Genomic DNA, 19,102 nt, shown 5'->3' with positions numbered 1-19,102 from the left:
TTGTTAATATTGTGTTACTCATTAGTTCTTGTGTAGTTATTCATTAACGAAGGAACCGTATTCTAAAGTGTTACCCTTTGGTGCCTTAAAATGAAACTGGATATGTACCATTGTAATCATCCCCTGAAAATTTCAATTTAATTTACACAATAACATGTTCAAATAACATTTTCACAGATAGCTCGCTCAGCTCTGATTATTGCTGCGTGCTGCTATTCATGGGAATTCATACTCATTTAAGTGTGTGCGTGTGTGTTTGTGCGTGTGTGTGTGTAAATATATCAACATGAAAATATACCATGTAGAATATAGCAAGTTAGAATTAAGTTAAAAGTTATATTTTAGATTATTAGTATATTTTGCACTTTAGTAACATTTGCACTTCTCTTTGTGGTTTACACACTAGACTTATCAGGCTGGTTACTTTTTATAATCAGTTGTCCAAAAAGTTTATGCTTGCAATAATGCTGTTGGGATGTACCAGGTGATCAAAACATTACAAAAAGTGTCACTATTCCGCAGTTGCAAAAATGACTAGACTAGGACTAAACCTGAAGGTTTGAGGCTTTTATCTCACTGCCACTGAGAGCCAATGGGAATCAAATAGTTTAACACACCCAGATTGTCAAGGTTTTACAATGACGTCTGGTGATCTACATTACTCAACATTTTTCATTTCATTTGAATTCTGTGAATTTAACATTTACACAACTTTGGGGTCAAACTTTAATGAGGTCAAATTCAAGTGGAGGGGAATTCTAGAAAGGAATAATTGTAGAATTCTAGAAAATGACCAATGTGTGTGATTGTTTGTATTAAACTAGAATTATTTTTGTTGTTATTTATAATTGCTATATAATATTTTATCATTAAAATTAGTAAGAATACTATAATTAATATAACATAACACAACATAACATAATATAATTTTTGTTAGGGGTAGGGTGCATTGGTGCAATATTTGTTATATTTAAATATATTTTTTAGTATACTTTTTTAAATAGTTTTTTTTTTCTTTTTTTTCATTCCAGATAGGGTTTTACTGTCAATTCCAAAAGTAACAAAAACAAAGATCACCGATATGAGGTTGCGAATCACTGTAAACTGTGTCAACACAGAGATGTAGAAAAAAAAACGTCACCTGGCATTACAAAACAACAGAAATTGGATGTCCAAAAATTACATAGAAAAGAGGTCACTCTGACATCACATTGCACAGTGAGTTATTAAGTAAAACAATCCGAAACAAGCTGTTCTCAATGCATGACCGCTTTAACTATGTCAGTGGGCCAAGAGCACATGAGTTGGTTAAAAAGACTTTATCTTTCATTTGCACTGAAACCAGAGACCTTGACCTGTCCAACTTCTAATTCTAGCAGGCTCAAAGAAACTTGACCAACAAGAATGCTCAGCCTTCTGAAATGAATTATAACCAGAAGTATCATGCACATTTTTTTTTCTTTGGGCATGTTTTACAGTATATTGTTTCTGGGAAAAAAAATATCCAGACTTAACTTCATGTGATTTCTTTTTTTTTTTTTTTATTGTTATTTTTGTTTTGTCAAATGCATGTCCGAGCATATTTTAGTTGTTTGTTCTTCGTCCCTCACCTCAGACAAACAACTTTTTACAGCCCCCCCCCCCCCCCCCCCCCCCTTAGCCAAAATTGAAAGTTTAAGAGAAAACCTCTGAGGGCTGCAATCTCCCAGTCATACACTACTCATTCTGTGTCAGAAACAAAGACTTTGTTTTGTCCACGCAATTTTGGCTTTTAATTTATTCTGCTGACGTTTGACAGAATTTACTGCCAAGCTCTTCTTAACACCCAAACAAATACTCATTAGTAGTCAAGTCTACGAACAGATGCACAGGAGATCTCTTGTAGTGCATGAAAATGAGTACAAGTACATTTGAGCTGCCTAGTTATTTGCACAGACAGACCAACGCATTCTCATCCTTTCTGTACCTTACATGCAATCTGGTTTGCTGTGATAAGACGTTCTGTACCTTACATGCAATCTGGTTTGCTGTGATAAGACGGCCGTGTTATGTGGCTAAATGTTGATCACTTATCACAACAATAGCTGTTCTCAGAGAAACTTCACAGGATCCTGAATTGATCTTTTCAAAATCCTTAAAAAACCTTTTATTCCACAAACTTGCATTTCAAAGCAGCCAGGATGTGGATTCCTGCAATGCATGAGTGGATTGCATCAGGGCCTCACCCATTTCAGGTCAGGTGACAAAGCATAAAAAGGCCCAGACAATATGACTTTATTACTATGAGTGAGTTAATGATACTGTAAGTCATGGGCCAAATAGCCAAACAAAACATTAAACCAGATTTTCTGCCATGTTGACTGCACCATAGTGTGCAACATGAATGAGGCCAAAAAAAATCTTTTTAATATATATATATATATATATATATTTTTTTTTTTCAATCAACCAATCAGATTTGATGGACAATTTTAGGTTTACAACTACTTCTACATCAGTGTTATTCACCTATCATTTCACTCTAATTTAAACGATAACTTATTAGGTTTGGAGGTAGAGATATGGTTATGATTACATTTCCGGGAGTGTTGTTCCAATATCAGGATGTGCCAGTCCCCAAGTTTTTAATATTGTTTTTCCCAACCACAAGACCACTTCTATACTGTCTTTGTTGTGGAAGCTCTAAGGGTCACACTTATACAATAATACACATGTACTAATACCTGAATTGATAATTACTTTGAGTCATATGAATTCCTACGTGAATATACCATCTTAACTACACATACATGCTTGTTAATTAATGCATTAATTAACATTTCAGGTTATACTAAATCAAACATGTTCTAGATCAGAAGAAAGACATAAGTGCACAATGTAAAATTGTTCATAAATTTGACACCAGCAACTGTCACAAACCTCAGTGAATGACACTATGTCTTGCAATGTTTACATTTAACATTACTCATTGAACACACAATGATGGATTCATCATTAAAAACAATTTAATCTCATTCTGTTTTAAGTGATTACACTGCTGCCATCAAGAGTGAAATACCTACACTAACATATTCATTAACAGATGCAATTTTCAAAATTAAAATCAGTGTAGGACAGATGATGGTTATTTATGTGGTCATTTTATGGATTGGTTTACTGTCTTTATATCATAATGCAGTTTATACAAATGTGTTAAGATGGTATGTTCATGCAGGAATTCATATGACTTATGTCATATTAAGGTTAGTTCCTCATTAGTCTTAACTTATGATTAGTTCATATAGTAATTATGAATTCAGGTATTAGTACATTATCGCTCTTAGATACATGTCCGACTCCTAAGCATGTTTTTTATGAACCTCCCTATTAAATTATGAATACATTATTTCTGAATGTTCTCCAAACATTAAAAATAAATCAATATTTTGACAATATTAAAGACCAAATACATTTGAACGAATGCTCTATTAATGTTGTTGTAAGAATGTGTTTTCATAACTTTGAGAAAACCTTGCCTAAACTTTAGAGAAGTTCTGAGAACATTCCCTGGTAGTTGGATTTACAACAGAGTCCAACCTGACATAGAGTTCATTTTCTGTGTGAGACTCACAGTTTGTGCCAAAACATTTTGGAGAGCACGTGAATCAACAATTTATTTCACAATGAAGGGAATGTGATTTCAGTTTACACAAAGAGAAGATTTCAGACTGCATCAGGTTGCTCATTTCCATCTATATGGTGCTGTGATCATAATCATAAATTAAATTGAAAGTGGTCGAAAAAGTGCGATGAACCCACTGCTGGTTGTACCATTGGCATAACCATTTGTTTTAAGGTGCAAACTAGCCTACATTTTTAGTTTAAGTGGGTTGAATGTTTTATCTCTTCTTATAAGTCATAGATATGTCCACATGAAGCCCACTTTGCCTTATGCCAGTGACACTGACATGTAACTTTTCACATGTACAGAAGAATTATTTAGGCAACAGAACATTTCCTACATCTCAACATATAAGTTTCATGTCAAGGACTTGGCCATGGGAGAGTAAATGATTGTCAAGTTTATCATTTAGATACAAATCAAACTTTATTTTCAAGAGAACGTTTGTGGTTTGTCAAAAATATGGTTTTGTTTTATTTTATGTGAGCCATGGACAGCACCACATTCCAGGCATTCCTCAAAATGAACTCGAAGCTCCGTAAAGTCATTCGCGCACTTTAATCATTATATTTCACAATATAGTGAGAAATATATTTGCAGCAACGCATTTTAATCAGCTCGTTATGGGTGTTGGTGGACAAATCTATTTTCGTATGCCTGCAACGCCCCCAAACACACCCTCCTTGCGGATGTGTGGATGAGACTAAGTTACCTTTGCTTTTATCGATCTGACGAACTCTTAGATTAAGTTTACAGATACCGTCATCATTTAAACCGTATCAACGCCGACTCTTATGTGGAAATCTCCAGTGTAGATTCAGTCTGTTGCTACAATGACAGTCTTTCATCTGGATGATTTTTTAGCAGGATGGATTGGAGGTGAGTTTTATTTGTTTTGCATTTAGTAAGAAGCTTCGTATGTTTAAGATTGCAAACAAACCCCAACCGTACATTTTCGGAGAGTTGCCTTATTTGTACGATTTAACAGCTTGTAGGATGTACGCTACAGTTTTTGTTTTGTTTTGTTTTTTTCTAGGCTATAGAAGTAAAAGAGATGTAAGTTTCAATTAAACTAGCACTTTTAGCAGTTAGAGAAGCATTATCAGCTTTTTAGAATGTCTTTTTTTTAAAGTAGCCTACCGCAAAAATTGTCAATAGGCTATAAAAGAGTAGAAAAAAGAAGTTTGATGGAGAGATGGCAAGAAGCCGCGTGAGGGGCGTCGTTGAGTCGTGTTTATGTTTATTAGTTAGCCTGTGTGTTGTTTCTGTTGTTAAGTTTTTTAACGACAATTGTTTCACTTCACTTGTAGGCTACGAAAGGATTTCAGTTACAAATATTTGCTCCATCAGACAAAATAAATCTATTTTCCGCGCTCTTTCAAACAAGACAGATTTCGTGTTTTGGCAAAATTGGTCTACATTTCTCAACCTTGAACGGTTTTTGGTGGAAAGACGGGTTTTGGTTCTCCATTCAAAGGGAGAGATTCTGTAATGCCTCAATAATGTGCATGCCAAGCCCATCCACCATGAAATGTTCGAAACAATGTAACTTATTCATGAAAAAGAACACTGTGTTATGCAAGGAGAGCCTCCCACAAAGCTATGCAATATCTATCATTATAATTGTCTTTGAAGGTTTGTCACTGTTTTTGTTGCAGGAGCATCCAGTGTAATTGTAGGACATCCGCTTGACACAGTAAAGGTAAGGTTTTTTTTTTTTATTGTTTTGTGTAAGATTATGTAGGCTACTTATTATATATTTATAAAAAGTTGATAGGTTTTACACTCCAAGTTTAATGAAGTGGTTGAAGCAAAGGAGGAAGCTGGATCCAAATGCAGCACACTTCATTAACTAAACTTCAAACTTTACAAACTCAGAGCTGGAAACATGACTCAGGGGCAGAACAACCAACATCATCGCTAACATCAATAACTCACCAAGACAGTGTAAACAAGCTAGACAGGATAACAACAAGGTGGCATGGGAAACACCTGGGATGACTAATAGACAGACAGGGAAACACTAAACATGACAAGACAAACCCACACCTTGAAACCAAGTGACTTCATAAGGCATCATTTTTCTATATTTACTCACTGGGCAGGCATAACATTGTTTGGTTAGGAATGAAGTCAATCATAATGAGAAACATTCATGTGTGCTCTTTTACAGACTCGTTTACAAGCTGGCAATGGATACAAGAATACTCTCCACTGTATTGTATCCATCTACAAAAAGGAAAATGTAAGACCTTTTACTGCTATTTAGAGCTATAACCTTAGGGTCTTTAACTTTATAACATTTGTAATAATTAAAAAAACTTATTTACAGAATGCAAATAATGCTATTACAGCATGGTATCAGCAAGGTTAGCCACTGTTCAGAGATTGACACTTATCCTGAATACTTAACTTGGAGTTACAGTAATTTAGATTTATTTAATTTAATTTAGAATGTATTTACTTTAGATAATTTATATTAGTCATTTATAGTTTTTCATCCTGTTCTCAAATGTTGTTAATATCATGCTAGAGTTGTCAACATTTTAAGTGGATCAAAATTAAAACCAAAATTAAAAAACGTTTTTGACCCACTTCAAATGTTGACTACTGTAATTTCTAAAAAAAAGAAAATGTCACTTCCTTGAGGATTATTAAAAACAAAATAAAACAATTATTACAACAATGAAATAACCAATAATGCCAAAGAAAATTGGTTAAAAAGACATCTGAAATAGTTCCTAATAAATTGCCTGTTGTTCATGTAAAATGTTGCAGCATCTTGGGATTTAAATGGCAACATCTCAAACAGAAGTAGTAAAATGATTAAAAAAACACCCTATTTTTACTAAATTCTGTATAATATATTAAGATGTATAGGACTGGCCAAAGTAACCAATGAAAATCACAGAGCATAGGACAATATTTGTGTAAGTGGGCCCCCTCACTCCCCAAGCTTAATGATTAGGCTATACTTTCAATCACATGGGCCAGGATCTTTGTTCCCAGTTGTCCCCGGGATGGACTGGATATATAAAATCACCCCATTTATGGTATGAACAGACTTTTCCTTTACTTGGAGGCACAATTAGACACCTCATGACAAAGACATATCTCTCTTTTGTGTTGTCTCAGGTTATAGGGTTTTTCAAAGGCCTGTCCTTTCCTCTGGCTAGCATCACCCTCTATAACTCAGTGGTGTTTGGAATCTTCAGCAACACACAACGCTTCATTAGCAGATATCGTTATGGTGACAGTAGACACCCTTGCAGCATGCTTGACTTGACTGTAGCGAGCATGTTAACCGGTCTGGTTTCAGTGGGGGTGGGTGCCCCTGTTGACCTTGTCAAAATTAGACTGCAGATGCAAGCCCAACCTGTTCTTGCAGGTAAGCTGGAGTCTTGAAATTTTAGCACCCTGGAGCTATGATGGAGTAGAACTTAACATGTTCATGTTAACAGAGCTGTATGTAAGAATTTTTTTTTTTCAAATAATCATAAAATGGCCCTGACATGTCACTAGTACACCGCTCTACAGTAATTTGAAACTGATTGTGAAAACTATTGTGAAAACTATTAAATATATACAACAAAAATATAATATAGAATCAATTATTGCAAATGCACTTGAGTTTGTTCTAGAGATTGCAATCCACGTGTATTTGATATCAGAATATATGAGGATGTGATGTTCTGATATAACCTATATATCTAATATCTACAGCCAACAATGCTACTGCAGATGAAGACAACAGTAATTGTATGAATTATACACTCTAAAAAATGCTGGGTTGTTTTAACCCAATTTTGGGTCAAATATGGACAAACCCGAAATGTTGGGTTAAAAATGTAATGTAAAAATTTAACCCAACGGCTGGGTTAGTCCATATTTGACCCAAAGTTGGGTTAAAACAACCCAGCATTTTTTAGAGTGTAGCTGAGATATAGCTAGCAATGCATGATGATGTCTAATTTAGTGGACATGACTAATAAGATTTCCTGCCAATCTAAAATCAATACTTGGAAAATTGAAATGAGTCCTTAGATGTAATAAATGTTACAAATGGATTGATATTCCAGATATTCGTTGGTATTTCTGACTGGCCGTTGGCAATCTTGGTTTGAAGAAAGCACAAATTCTACTGTACATATAAAGGCTTGCCACTTTGTAGCACTAGTGGTTGATGTGCAACTATGCCATCAAAACCCATGCATACATACATAAGTAAATGGTTTTTGTAAATGGCTACAGATGCCCACTGTAGTGACCTCTATGTGTGAAAGGGTTAAAGAAAACAATCCCATGTAATGATTACTGAAAGCTAATAAGGAAATGAACGATTGAGAAAAAAAAATCTCTATGAAAAGACACAGTGTGCTCATGTACTATTTTGTGTGTTTTCAGAGAACTTTAACATTGCTGGGAATGGAAGTGTCCCTCTTCGGTCAATGGGAATTCAGTCCCAGACTATGTACAGAGGGCCGCTGCACTGCATTAGTACTGTCCTGCAGAACGAGGGCATTCAAGGGCTCTACCGAGGAGCGGGCGCCATGATATTGCGGGATATACCAGGTTACACCCTGTACTTCGTACCGTACACATTATTCTGTAACTGGATGAATCCTGATGGCAAAGGCACCCCTCATCCCTGCAGCATATGGGTAGCAGGAGGTTTAGCAGGTAAATGAGACATGAGATCTATTCCAAAACCTAGTATCTTCTATCTACCGCCTACACAGGCACCTGGCTTCTAACTAAGGTGGAACCTAATAAGTGACTGATATGAAACTCTCTCAAATGCACAGGCTCACAGTAGATTTCAGTAGAATTTGATGTTAACTAACATGTTGCTAGGCTAACAACATGAGTCCCTCTATAGTCCACTTCAAATATTGCACTTTTGATTTATGAATTATATTATATAATGAATTATATCTATAATCATTTTCATGTGTGGATTTGTTTTGTTTGGATTGCCTTCTCTACCAAAAATACATGTAATGCTGCCAAACCGGTTCAGAGTGTAGGGTAGGATAAAGGTTTTAATTGTTGTAGTTCTGTGTATACAATGAGCACTGTGATTGACATAACCAATGAAGTCTTCAGAATCGGCTGCAGGCCGGCTGGTTTGGAGAAAAACAATCATGTCCTTAAAATGTGGTCAAATATTATCAAATGCTCTCTACTACAGAGTTAGTTCATAAGTTTAAGAGAGCTATTATTTTCTTGCCTGAATGTGATCCTTACCTACACTCTCATAAATAAAGGTTCTTTATTTATTGTCATTAATGGTTTCATGAAGATCCTTTAAAATCCATGGTACCTTTACATTGGAAAAAAAGTTTATTTTTAATGTTAAAATGTTCATCACACCAAGTTCATCACACAAACACAAATTTTATTTTAAGAACTGGTCACTTAAAGTTTATTCTGGGAACCCAGAACGGTTCTTCAATGGCATTGGTGTGAGAAAAAAACCCCACAAACTTTTAGAACATTTAAGAAGAGTGTAAAGAAACACTAGATGTATTTTGTGTGTGTGTGTAAACACCAGTGTTGTGTAGTGTAGTGTTTTTAAGTCTGTTTCAAAAAACAGAGCTGTTTTTCAAAATTGTTTTCTCAAGTTCAACTGAGTTAAAAAGCTGAGTCAGAACCTCTGTATGTCACCAAACTATTTATCAGCAGTCATGCATTGATTAACAAGTGTATTCTTGGCTAAGGTGAGTCATAGGGTGGATTGTTTTGAGATTTCTCAGTGTAATTCCCATTTAATATTTCCCTTCTATCAGTAATTGACTGGAAGAGCCTGGGTTAACCTAAACATGATTCTAGTGGGAGTCAAGCATTTTAGAGATACTCTATTTCACTTGTGTTTATGCTGTTGTTCCACAGGATCCATCTCATGGGTCACCGCCACACCTGCGGACGTGGTGAAAAGCAGGTTGCAGGCCGATGCCATGGAGCAGAGGAAATACAAGGGCATTATTGATTGCATCATGCAAAGTTACAAGAAAGAGGGAATACATGTAAGTTTGTAATGGATGTTATACAATATTTGTTTAAGTAGGGTTGAAACAAAGTTTTAATATAGTAGCTGCATGAAGGAGTTCACTTTTCAAAAAACTTTTGCTGATAATTTACTCACCCCCATGTCATCCAAGATGTCCATGTCTTTCTTTCTTCAGTCGAAAAGAAATGAAGGTTTTTGATGAAAACATTCCAGCATTTTTCTCCTTATAATGCACTTCAGTGGGAACCAAACAGTTCAAGGTCCAAAAGACACTTTCAGTACAAACTGCAAACTGTTCAAAGGGCTTTAAATGATTCCAGGCGATGATTAAGGGTCTTATCAAGCGAAACGATCACTCATTTTTTAAAAGAAATAACAAAGTTTAAGTTTTACAAGCTCAAATGCTAGCCTTGAAATTCTTTCGTTTCGTTCGTTGAATGAACCAAGTGACTCGGAAAAAGACTCGTTCATTGTGAGAGTCACAAAAACGTGCGTCACAGAACAGAGCAAGGCGAGCATTTGAGCTTATAAAACTTTAACTTTGTTATTTATTTATTTATTAAATGACCGATCGTTTTCGCTTGATAATCGTTTCCCTTATTCATTATCTAGAATCATGTAAAGCCCTTTGAACAGTTTGCAGTTTGTACTGAAAGTGTCTTTTGGACTTTGAACCATTTGGTTCCCACTGAAGTGCATTATAAGGAGAAAAATGCTGGAATGTTTTCATCAAAAACCTTAATTTCTTTTCGACTGAAGAAAGAAAGACATGGACATCTTGGATGACATGGGGGTGAGTAAATTATCAGCAAAAGTTTTTTCAAAAGTGAACTCCTTCATGCAGCTACTATATTGAAGTAAAAGTGAAAGTAAACAAGTACACTCTCAAACACGTTTGGTACACCTAAAAAAAATGTGCTTTGTGTGTTTACATCCAAATAAGATTATTGTATTTACGTCAGTCATCTATAAAGGCCTCTATTATGCTTTTTTGAATATTATCTTCCATGTAGTCTGTAATATACCTGAATGTAAAGACCTGCAAAGATCAAAGTGCACGATAAATGGAGTTATTGTCTTATAAAAGAAAGAATTGAATGCGAAGAATTTAATTCTGAACTGCCGAAACGAGACGTCAGCAATTCCAATCTCACTACATACCAACTAGTAGTATAGGCCTGGAATGTGAGTCTCCAGAGCTGAAATTGAAGCTGACATGCACTGTAAGCGTTAGATCAGTGGTTTCCAAACATTTTTCCAGGATACATTCAAAATAACTTTCAAAATCCTTAATGACGAGCTTAGCAACCCCTAGTAAATCTTTTGCGGCCCCCAGGGCAACCAATCACAACAGACTGGGTCATGTGACCAATCAGAGCAGAGTAGATCACAACAGAGTGGACCATCTGACCAATCAGAGCAGAGTAGACGAATCACAACAGACTGGGCCATCTGACCAATCAGAGCAGAGTACTTACACCATGGCTGAATCCAAAATCGCCTCCTAAACCCTCATTCACTATTCCCTACGTTAGTCCACTAATACTGTTCACCCGAAGGAGTGAATGAAAACGAGTGAGCAAATTCGGACAGTCGTTTAATGTACATCGTCTGTACATACTCGCTATTGTGGTGCAATGTGGGATTGAATGAGTGCACTCAATAACGTCCACTAATGGTTTCGGACACCACTACAAATGGTTGGTCCCTCATATAATACCCTATTTGAGGGTATAGAGGTCGATTTTGCATGCAGCCCGGGCCGTGCCTACAACGGACGTGACCGTTGACGTGCCGCATCACACCACTCCGAAAAAGCTAGAAGCTGTCCACACTGGACATGACAAATGTCCACGTGTCGCACCACATCCAGTGCAGACAACATCACTGATTATAATGGTACTATTGTCTTTTGTTGCATCACATCACGCCACTCTCGTCGGGTTAAGACACAGAAGTAGAAAGGAGGGATCTAAATTAATGTTTTCAGACTTTTTGAGAAATTAGGTGATGTCCAAAAAAATGGGTGCATGTAAACCTATTGTAGAAGACCTCCAAAACAAAATTAGAAACCTTTAAAAATAGTAAGATAGGGACACTTTAAAAAGAGGGAGTCATTCACTACATTACACCAGTAATTTATATACTGTACAAAACATTACACTAACTAAAGTAATTTAAAGGCCAGACCAGATAAAATAGGTCATGGGCACAAATTAAGTTAATTGCTGTTTATGTTTGAACCTGCTGATGTTATATGAAATATAATACTGATGCTTTTGGGTTTTTTTTTTTGTTTGTTTTTTTCATTTTATTGTCAATAAAATAGGTCATGGGCACAAATTAAGTTAATTGCTGTTTATGTTTGAACCTGCTGATGTTATATGAAATATAATACTGATGCTTTTGGGTTTTTTTTTTTTGTTTTGTTTTTTCATTTTATTGTCAATTTCCAATGCAGGTTTTCTTTCGTGGGGCGACTGTGAATGCTATCAGAGGATTTCCAATGTGTGCAACCATGTTTCTTGGTTACGAGCTGTCCCTCCAGTTTTTCCGCAGTTCCTAACACAGACTCAAACTGAAACAAGATAACGCACAATATATGCTCTCAGAAATTATTTGATAGAATTTGTGATTTTAATGGCATGTAGACTTACATGTGGCATTAATGTGAGTTCATTGTTAATACAATGAAGAGTATCAGTGAAGCTGTGTTTCTTATATTAAGAAAATGGTGAAAAATAATGAAATACTTTGAACATATTTGATTTGCTGAGATATTTTAATATATGATTATCTTTTTAGATAAGGTCAGTGGGCTCTGTGCGGAGTGCCTTTAGGTTTATCTGCTAATGCAATAATATGCAAATGAGAACAAATTATATAGTGAACCTGTAATATAAAGTGTTTGCATGCTTGTTTCTATGAATCACTTTCAAATGTATTTTACTTGATGTAAATAGGAATTTTTATTTTTTTTAGAATTAAGTTTGCTTTCAGCATGTGATATGTTGGAATAAGCTCATTTGAAAACCTTGTCATGGGTGTTCATGTCCTTGAAAATATTTGTAATGATTCATATCCTTTTTTTACACAACCTCCACTTTCCTCTTATCATCTGATTGTTATGGAAAGAGGAATATAAAGTGAAGAAAAGAGATGTAAAAATAATATAAATATAAAATATCTAAAGTGACTTTTGAATAAATCTTGAATGTTTTTGGTGTTATTTCTGATTCTCTAGGTGGCGCTGTTTCATTATGTCAGAAAAGTCAGCAGTTGCATGGAAATATACAATGTCACTATCCACCAGATGGTGACATTGTATCTAAAACAAACCTGCCAGAGCAACCTTTTCTAATAAGCATTGATGAGGGGTCCTCTGTATGTCTGAGTAATTACAAACCTTATTCAGAAACAAAATGATTTTACAACCCGACATTCTGAGCACAATCTGAGTCTGAGTTTTAAGTGAAAACAGCTGAGGACACAGGCATCGTTTAAAGCACCAGCCATCCTTGTGTCACTGTCCTCTGCCAAACTCCACCACCACACTGATTTTCCCTAGACGCTACAGACAAGTCCTAGCCAATTATACTGCCAAAAACCCTTTTAGTCGTGCTTCAGAAATCATATGCTATACTCTGCACTAATAAACCACAAATGGCGTTCTGTTTGTATATTATGTCGCTATTTTAAATCCATCCAATCTAACACATAGTTCACATCATAGTTCGGCTTTAGCTAAAAGGAAAAGTAAAGTTTAATAAACCAGTAAAGTAAAGTTTAATGTTAAAAGTAACGGTAACACTTTACTTGAAGGGGTGTGCATAAGACTTCAAAAACCATGACATATGTCTTGAATATGAAGTAGGGTTTATGCATGTTATGACAACTGTCATTAAGTGTCTTTCGCTCAATAATGACATTTTGAATGCAAATATGACTTTGTTTGAGATGTCTTTGTTATGACATCTTGACATAAACCATAACATCATAACCTATCAGTGTCTTTGTCATGATAACTTGACATTCAATTAAGTTAAATCGTCATGTGGTTGGCTTTGACATTGGCTGTCATGAGGCATTATAACTGTGTAATGAATATTTTACGTGACCTCAACTACAGTGGTACTAATTGAATTTGTCATTAAAACGTTATAATTGCTTCATGAAAACCAACCAGCTGACATTTTAATGTAATGTTAACCAATAAAACTAAGTGGTTTCTTAAGTTAAGATAATTAATCTCCTATGTCATGTTTATGACAGGTTGTGTTGTCTTAATAACGTCAAGTTGTCGAGACAAAGACTCTGACAGGTTATGATGTATTGGTTTATAATGTCAATGTGTCATACATCTCAAACAATGTCATATTTGCATTAAAAATGTCATAACTGAGCGAATGACACTTAATGACAGTTACTGTCATGTCAGTCTTATGCACACCCCTTCAAGTAAAGTGTTACCAAAGTGATATTTAAATGTTACTATTCTGAAAATGATAATAATAATAATAAAAAAAAAACAGATTGAATAATGAGAACACCTGCAATTAAAAACTCTAGACAGACAGCAACCCTTGTTTTAAAATATTCATATCTTCGGATTAAATGATGACTCAGATGTGGGGGTTCCATATGCAGCAGAGGTTTGATCTATTTTTGTTGTTCATCTTAACTTATTTGCGTGCATGAATATTTACAACTTCACATGTCGCTGAATTCCGGACAGTGTGAAAGCCTAATTTTGATGGATGATCTGCTCATCACAATCAGCTGCACAATGCCTGTTCTTTTTCCAAGCTTTTGTACAAAGCGATTATGTGTGTGCTTGAGATGCTAATAAGTTACTAACACAGACTGAAATAGACTCACCATGTGACATGGTGTTGGCGGCCGAATGCACACCAGACATTAATCTGGCCAAAACCTTCAGTATGGATTTTATCTTTAAAGGGTCCCTTGTGGCTCATTTAGTGACATATAAGGATTATGATTTCATTGTGGCTCCCATTATACCTAAACTTCATTGTTCTCTTGTTCCAGACGTTATGTCATAAAGCCAGTTTTAAATGGAGCAGATCTCTAAAATCAGACCCCATATGGCTGGTACTGTTCTGCTTTTGTTTGAACTGATTGTGTTACTCAGAGTAGCCCGAGCACCTGTCAGTAATATTTGTTCAGGTCTATGTACAGGAGGTAATGAGGGATCAGTAATCAACTGTACACAGCGCTTTCACAACCAGATCCTGCTGACCTTCAGAAAGGAAAAAAAACAGTCTAAAAGTCTAAAATAGCTGAATGCACATAATACCACACTGCTGACAGATAATGTCACTGAACATTATTGTTTATTATTTGTATTGTTTATTTTCAACACCATTTCAGCACCTTTGTTTGCACCTTTTAAAAAAAAAAACCATAGACTAGCCTTAGTCGTCTTAAAGACTGTTAAAGGGATAGTTCACTTTGAAATACATTTTTGGTATGTTTTAGCATAGATCATATGCATCAATATAGATCATATGCATCAATATAATACCAAGTAAAAGCCAATAAAATATAATTTTAAATAATTAAAATCACATATTTTATGCTATGGGTAAGGATTTTAGCCTGTCCCTCGCTATGGTTCTTTTTCAACAGGACTTCTAATTTGTAAAATGTTGGTAAAATTATAAAATTTTCACAGTTTTATATTGTCTTAAGTGTAATCTCATTCTTAAGCATGGTGACCATAACACAGCGAGGAAGAAAAACCATGTGGAACTATGCAACTATATATATTTTTTCTATCAGGGTAGTAAAAGTTTAGCTGGCTAAATATGAGTTATTACTATGGCTGAGCTGGTTAAAGCGTAAAGCCTTGTTTAAACTCGACGCGTCCGCATGAACCCAAAGGTCCCTTAGACACCATTTACTACACACAATATTTTTTTTTTTTCTCTGAATTTGAAAACTCTTTGCAACCGGCTTAAAATGCTTCCAAGATCGACTTGTCGATCGCGATCGACGGGTTGGTGATTCCTGTAACGTTACTGCACTACGGTCAATGACAAGAGTAAGTATTAATCAGCTGTCTCACGAACGTAACCAGCCCATTATCCCTAGATAGCAAAGCACAGCGAGGGAGAAGAACTAAGTTACATAACACAATCCAAATACTTTACACCACCGACAAGGGAAAAGTCACTACTCACGGTGTTTATGGTAAAAACGTTGCACAGTAAAGAAGTTATCTGAAGAAGCAGAGAAGAGCAGCAACTGGCTGTGGTTGAGACAGAAGGATTCTAGCTGGATGTGTGCAGGCCGCCACGCTATGGTTTTGTAAAATTCTTGAAAAATTTGAAGAGTCTGTTGGTTTATTTGTAGAGTTTGCATAGTAATTACAGTTATTAAATTCCGGTGTATATTTTGTGAATGAGAGGTGGTGTTTGGGCAGACATTGTTTGCGTTCGGCTGCTGTAGAAACATGACTTCACATTATGTCAACCTTCATAGAAGGGGGTGCCCGCGGTTATGTACATATAAATGTCTCATTCTAAGGTAATAAAACATTACAGTTTATTAAGTAAGTTCTTTATACACCACTGAAAACATAGTAATGGATGTCATATTGGGCAGAGCTTCTTTGGGCAGCATTTTTCAGAGTACCAATGTCAATAACAAATTTAGTGAAAGCCTATTTTGGAGATTTGCAATTTAGTTTCTCAACTCCAAAATTCAGCTCTACATGGCAATGCTTAGAGGTTGGAATAATGGCAGGATGCACCATTTCTCCACTGGCTTTCACCATGGCAATGGAAGTAATCATTAGGGCATCCAGATGGGTAGTAGGAGGAGAGCGCTGCGCTTCTGGGATGCGACTACCATCAGATAATACATGGATGACATGATAACATGACTACAACATTAGCCTGCACTAATCAGTTATTGGGTAAGTTAACAGATAATATTGAATGGGCACAAATCCAATTTAAGCCCTCTAAATCAAGAATAAAACATTCTTCATTAATGGTGAGGCAATACCAACAGTTTCTGAGAAGCCAGTGAAGAGACTTTGGAGATGGTAAAATGGGCATCTAAAGAACACAGTTCGAGTGGGAGAAGTTAGACGACAAGCAGTGGAAGGGTTGAAGAGCATAAACAGTTGCGCTCTACCAGGCAAACTAAAACTCTGGTGCTTTCAGTTTGGTCTACTGCCGAGGTTGCTGTGGCCACTGACTGTGTACGAGGTTTCTTTGACAACAGTGGATAAGCTGGAAGCACTAATAAGTTCATACATCAGGAAATGGTTGGGAGGTCCACGCTCCCTCAGCAGAGTGGGACTTTATAGTAAATGACCGATGAGTTTAAGTGCGGAATGATCAGATTGGAAATGACCTTAGTAGAGGCACATGACAAATGTGTAAGGGAGGCAGCACCTGTGTTAAAAACTTGTAGAAAGTGGTCAGCAAAGAAATCTGTGGTAGAGGCAAAGGCTGCCCTTCAAATTGGGGATATCGTGGGACAGGTACTGTAAGAGGGAGTTTTGGGCTCAGTTTAGCTCTTCCTAAATGGGACAAGACAGGCGCAGCTCAAAGGAGGAAGCTGGAAGTCAAAGAGGTGCGAAAAGCAGGAGAGTATGAGGTGTATAAAGGCCATTTCCCAGGCCAAGCAGGGAGATTGGATGAGATAGGAGAGTGTGGAACAACGCAAGATGGGCTGGCAAGACCTTTGGTCATTGGAAGAGAGTAGGATTAGTTTCCTTATCAGGTAAACATATGATGTTCTCCTGTCACCGCAAAACCTAAACCTCTGGGTGGGAGAGGATCCCTCTTGTCCTTTGTGTTCATCACCTGCCACATGAAGGCACCTTTTGACAGGATGTAAGGTGGCTCTTAACCAAGGTCTGTTTACTTGGCGCCATGACCAAGTACTGCGATGTTTGGCTTTAGCATTGGAAGGCAAGTGTAGCATGACCAATAGGTTGCCGCCTGTTCTAGCAAAACATTACACGCAGAAGACAATATTCCTCCGCCCAGGCGAGCAACCACCAATATAACACAGTCTCATCCCAAAAAGTCATATAACTGACGTCTTGGGCCGTTTTTTGACCATACGTCAATATCCGCCTTTTTAGGGCCCCCTTAAACGTCGGTAGATGGCGATCCCGGGCCGTCATACAACTGACGCTTTACCTTTAACGTCAGTAAGGTGACGGGTTGGGTTTAGGGTTAGGTTTAGGTCTGGGGTAGAGTTAGGATCCCATAACCTCATCTACCGACGTTTAATGGGGCCCTAAAAAGGCGAATATTGACGTATGGTCAAAAGACGTCCCAAAACGTCAGTAATATGACGTCTTGGGATGAGACCGGGTTGACCAATAAAAGGTGTTACAAACAATTCACGCCCAGGACAACTGGAAGCTGCTAGGGACTGGAAAATGCTGGCTGATCTTGATCAACGGTTTATTTTTCCACCTGAGATTGCCACCACTAACCTATGACCAGATTTTTTTTTTGTGGTCTGGATCAGCACGCGTTGTTCAACTGATAGAGTTAACAGTGCCATGGGAGGATTCTGTAGACGAGGCATATGAGAAGAAGAAACTGGTGTATGCTCATCTGGCCACTGAAGCAGAACAGCGAGGATGGAGAGTCCAGGTTTATCAAGTGGAAGTGGGTTGTCGATGATTTGTGGCACACTCTACATTCCGGTTCCTCAGAGACGTCGGATTCAGTGGCCAAGAGTTGCGTTGCACAGTAAAGAACTTATCTGAAGAAGCAAAGAGGAGCAGCAACTGGCTGTGGTTGAGACAGAAGGATTCTAGCTGGCTGTGTAACAGGCAGAACATTTTCGAAGAGTCTGTTAGTGTATTTGTATAGTTTGCATAGTAATTACAGTTATTACGTTACTGTATATTGAGTGAATGAGTGGTGGTGTTTGGGCCGATATTGTGGTAGGTAGTCTGCCATACAGAACCATTGCCACTGAACCTACTTTAACGAAGACAGCGGGGCTCGACAGCCTTAGTCAAAAGGGTTGGCGCGTATGGTTGAGTTGCGGAGAGATCGTGAGACAGGTCATATGTGAACTACGAGGAAGGAGCAACCTCAGCAGCAGGAGGCCATTTAAAGGTCAGTAAGCTGGGCTGAGTTGAGCGGGGGACGGAGGAGGGTGACTCTGGGACGCCAGAGTCACTGTCGAGCCCTTTTGAGGTGTTGTGGGCTAGTCGACGAAACACTGAGGACGGAAGGTGCCCATTTGAAGGCCCTAGAGATGTCCCCTACTCGGCTCTATTTTACACGTCTGGTGTACCTGAAGGTTTGGGTAAATAAAGGCAGGTCACAAATCCAGGCCGGTGTGTGTGTGTTTAGTTTCGGGTTGTATTTAATCTAATAAAACCCGTCAGATCGTCCGCAATTTTTGTCCTGAACGCCTTTTTG

At 37.1% G+C, this 19,102-nt stretch overlaps 1 protein-coding gene across 1 annotated transcript; it reads left to right on the top strand.

Annotated features, from left to right (window-relative positions):
* The first annotated feature begins 4,357 nt into the window (after positions 1–4,357).
* Positions 4,358–12,900, top strand: slc25a48 (solute carrier family 25 member 48). Its single transcript, XM_039654480.2, has 7 exons — positions 4,358–4,540; positions 5,320–5,363; positions 5,835–5,906; positions 6,797–7,049; positions 8,066–8,341; positions 9,554–9,687; positions 12,133–12,900. The coding sequence occupies exons 1-7, from the start codon at positions 4,495–4,497 to the stop codon at positions 12,235–12,237; spliced, it is 930 nt and encodes a 309-aa protein (XP_039510414.2). The 5' UTR covers positions 4,358–4,494; the 3' UTR covers positions 12,238–12,900.
* Positions 12,901–19,102: the final 6,202 nt, after the last annotated feature.

This window comes from Pimephales promelas, chromosome 9 (assembly GCF_988280905.1).
Source record: "Pimephales promelas chromosome 9, fPimPro1.hap1.1, whole genome shotgun sequence".
Classification (NCBI taxonomy): domain Eukaryota; kingdom Metazoa; phylum Chordata; class Actinopteri; order Cypriniformes; family Leuciscidae; genus Pimephales; species Pimephales promelas.
This window is presented reverse-complemented; position numbering and strand designations above follow the sequence as displayed.

Bases quoted from the DNA above. Each gene is read 5' to 3' on its own strand.
- slc25a48 (XM_039654480.2), top strand. From the start codon at position 4,495: ATGACAGTCTTTCATCTGGATGATTTTTTAGCAGGATGGATTGGAG. The intron at 4,541-5,319 runs GTGAGTTTTATT...TTTTTGTTGCAG, and splicing joins TTTAGCAGGATGGATTGGAG to GAGCATCCAGTGTAATTGTA. The intron at 7,050-8,065 runs GTAAGCTGGAGT...GTGTGTTTTCAG, and splicing joins AGCCCAACCTGTTCTTGCAG to AGAACTTTAACATTGCTGGG.